This window comes from Chrysochloris asiatica, unplaced genomic scaffold (genome assembly GCF_000296735.1).
Source record: "Chrysochloris asiatica unplaced genomic scaffold, ChrAsi1.0 scaffold00013, whole genome shotgun sequence".
Classification (NCBI taxonomy): domain Eukaryota; kingdom Metazoa; phylum Chordata; class Mammalia; order Afrosoricida; family Chrysochloridae; genus Chrysochloris; species Chrysochloris asiatica.
In genome coordinates, this window is record NW_006408531.1 from 33,973,400 (window position 1) to 33,975,292 (window position 1,893).

The 1,893-nt window shown below is 29.4% G+C and overlaps 1 protein-coding gene across 1 annotated transcript in view; it reads left to right on the forward strand.

The window, feature by feature from the left end:
- Nucleotides 1-1,893, forward strand: part of TRDN (triadin) — a 203,327-nt gene that overhangs the window by 87,418 nt on the left and 114,016 nt on the right. The window contains exon 7 of the mRNA XM_006834733.1: nucleotides 1,366-1,422. Within this exon, the coding sequence (XP_006834796.1) occupies nucleotides 1,366-1,422 (57 nt within the window). The remainder of the gene's footprint in view (nucleotides 1-1,365; nucleotides 1,423-1,893) is intronic.

The window sequence follows — 1,893 nt, forward strand, 5'->3', positions numbered from 1 at the left end:
ATAGGATGAATGTAAAGCTAATGTTTTGCCATGTAAACTATCACATAATTCACAATAAAACATTAAAAAAAAAGTTATCCATTCCAAAAACTCAGTAGTGCTTATGCATAGAAACCCTTATGTATAGTAAAAATTTAGAGATACCCAATGAAGTGATTAAAAAAAAAAAAAAATGAGAATCAGGGAGATGGAAGTTTAGGTTGCCCTTTTAATACTTCTCCTCATTCCTGGACAATATTTTTCAAGGACGTGATTGAGCATCTTAAGTCTTTCACATAGTCATTGCCATATTCCTTGCTGTTGTTTTATCCTTGTGGGTGGGGGCTTCAAACTCAGAGACGGAATAGAGAAGATGACCCTACGAATAATAGGTCTATTAAAGGGAAAATTAAGGCTAGAACGAAAGTTGATAACTATCTTTTTGAAAATATTTTGGGTTTCCCTAGGTTTAGTCTTGATTTATTACATTTGTGGGGGAAAATTTTTTTTAAATGCAAATTTACATGTGGAGAATTGAAAATGTGTATAGTAATTACTACTATCTCAGAGCATCTGTGGAATAAAGTTGTGATAAATAAATAAGCTCATTAGCATTTTTCCAAGAAAAAAATAATATTTAAGTTTAAGTGACTTTTTAGAGTTAGTAATCATATTTGTAAACTCTAATCTGAAATTTATTTCAATCTAAATTAACTGCAAAGTCAGATGTAACTACTTTTTCTAATCCTTGGCAAAAGATGTATACTGAAGCTAGCAGTAAATTGAATAAATTAGCTTAATCCTGGCATTTAGGAAAAAATATAACAACTAACTTATTCTCTGAAATGCTCTACATCTGTTTGTAGTAATTATTGGTTAAATGCATTGCCAAATGCTGATTATAAACATAGCTTAGACTAAATACTTCTGAGATATATTTTCTATTAGATAGTTGTCACAGTTCACTTCACAAATTCTTAATTTAACATGCAAAAACGAAATGTTCCTAATTCTAAATTACATTCTTACTAAGGATTCTTAAATTTGTGTTGGCAGTAATTGAAATAAAACATAGTTTTAGTTTGTGATCAATTTTAGCCTTGAGAACGGTGGCAACATATCTGTCATTATAAGTTTTTAAGTTTTTGAAAATTATTAATTTTGAGATAACTTCAATCTCCCCTGATTTCAATAAGGAAAGCTCTTCAATAAATAATTTATGTAGCAATATGTTACAAAGACTCTTCTTTTAGACACCTTGGATATTATTAGCTAAAATAATTTAAACTTTGTGGTGGGATAATAAGTTTTAAATAATAGCTATGGTTTTGGATTTTGTATCCTTTCAAAGAAAGTTTTTAAATTATGAATTCAATTTGCCTCTAGAAATACACAAAGACAAGTCCAAAGAGCAGGATAAATCTGAAAAGAAAACTAATAAAGGTAAGTGTTTAATATGATGATTCTTCTTATTTTATTTATAATGTATGTGTATTTTTATTTAAAAGAAAAAAAATGGTGTTTACCCTTCTTATGAATCCCTGGTGTGACACTGTAGGATCAGCACTGGTCTGTATTTCAAACCCACCGGCTGCTCCTTAGAAACTCTGCACAGGGTCTCTATGAGGTGGAACTGACTCCATGGCCCTTAACAACAACACAATTGTTCTTATCTTGCAAAATTTTGGTAGTGAAATTTCTCAGTTTAAATTAAATTAACATCAGTTATAATTTCACAAATCATACTATGTAATAACAGGAATCAAATGATTTCAAAATTAGTGATAATCTTTGGATTATTTGCAAAAGTAATTTAATAAGTGACCATAAAAATGCTGCCTTACTGAGAAAATACAATTTTTCTTTTATTTAAGAGCTACTGTAATAGATGAGAGTTTCAGGGTTCTTTGTTTC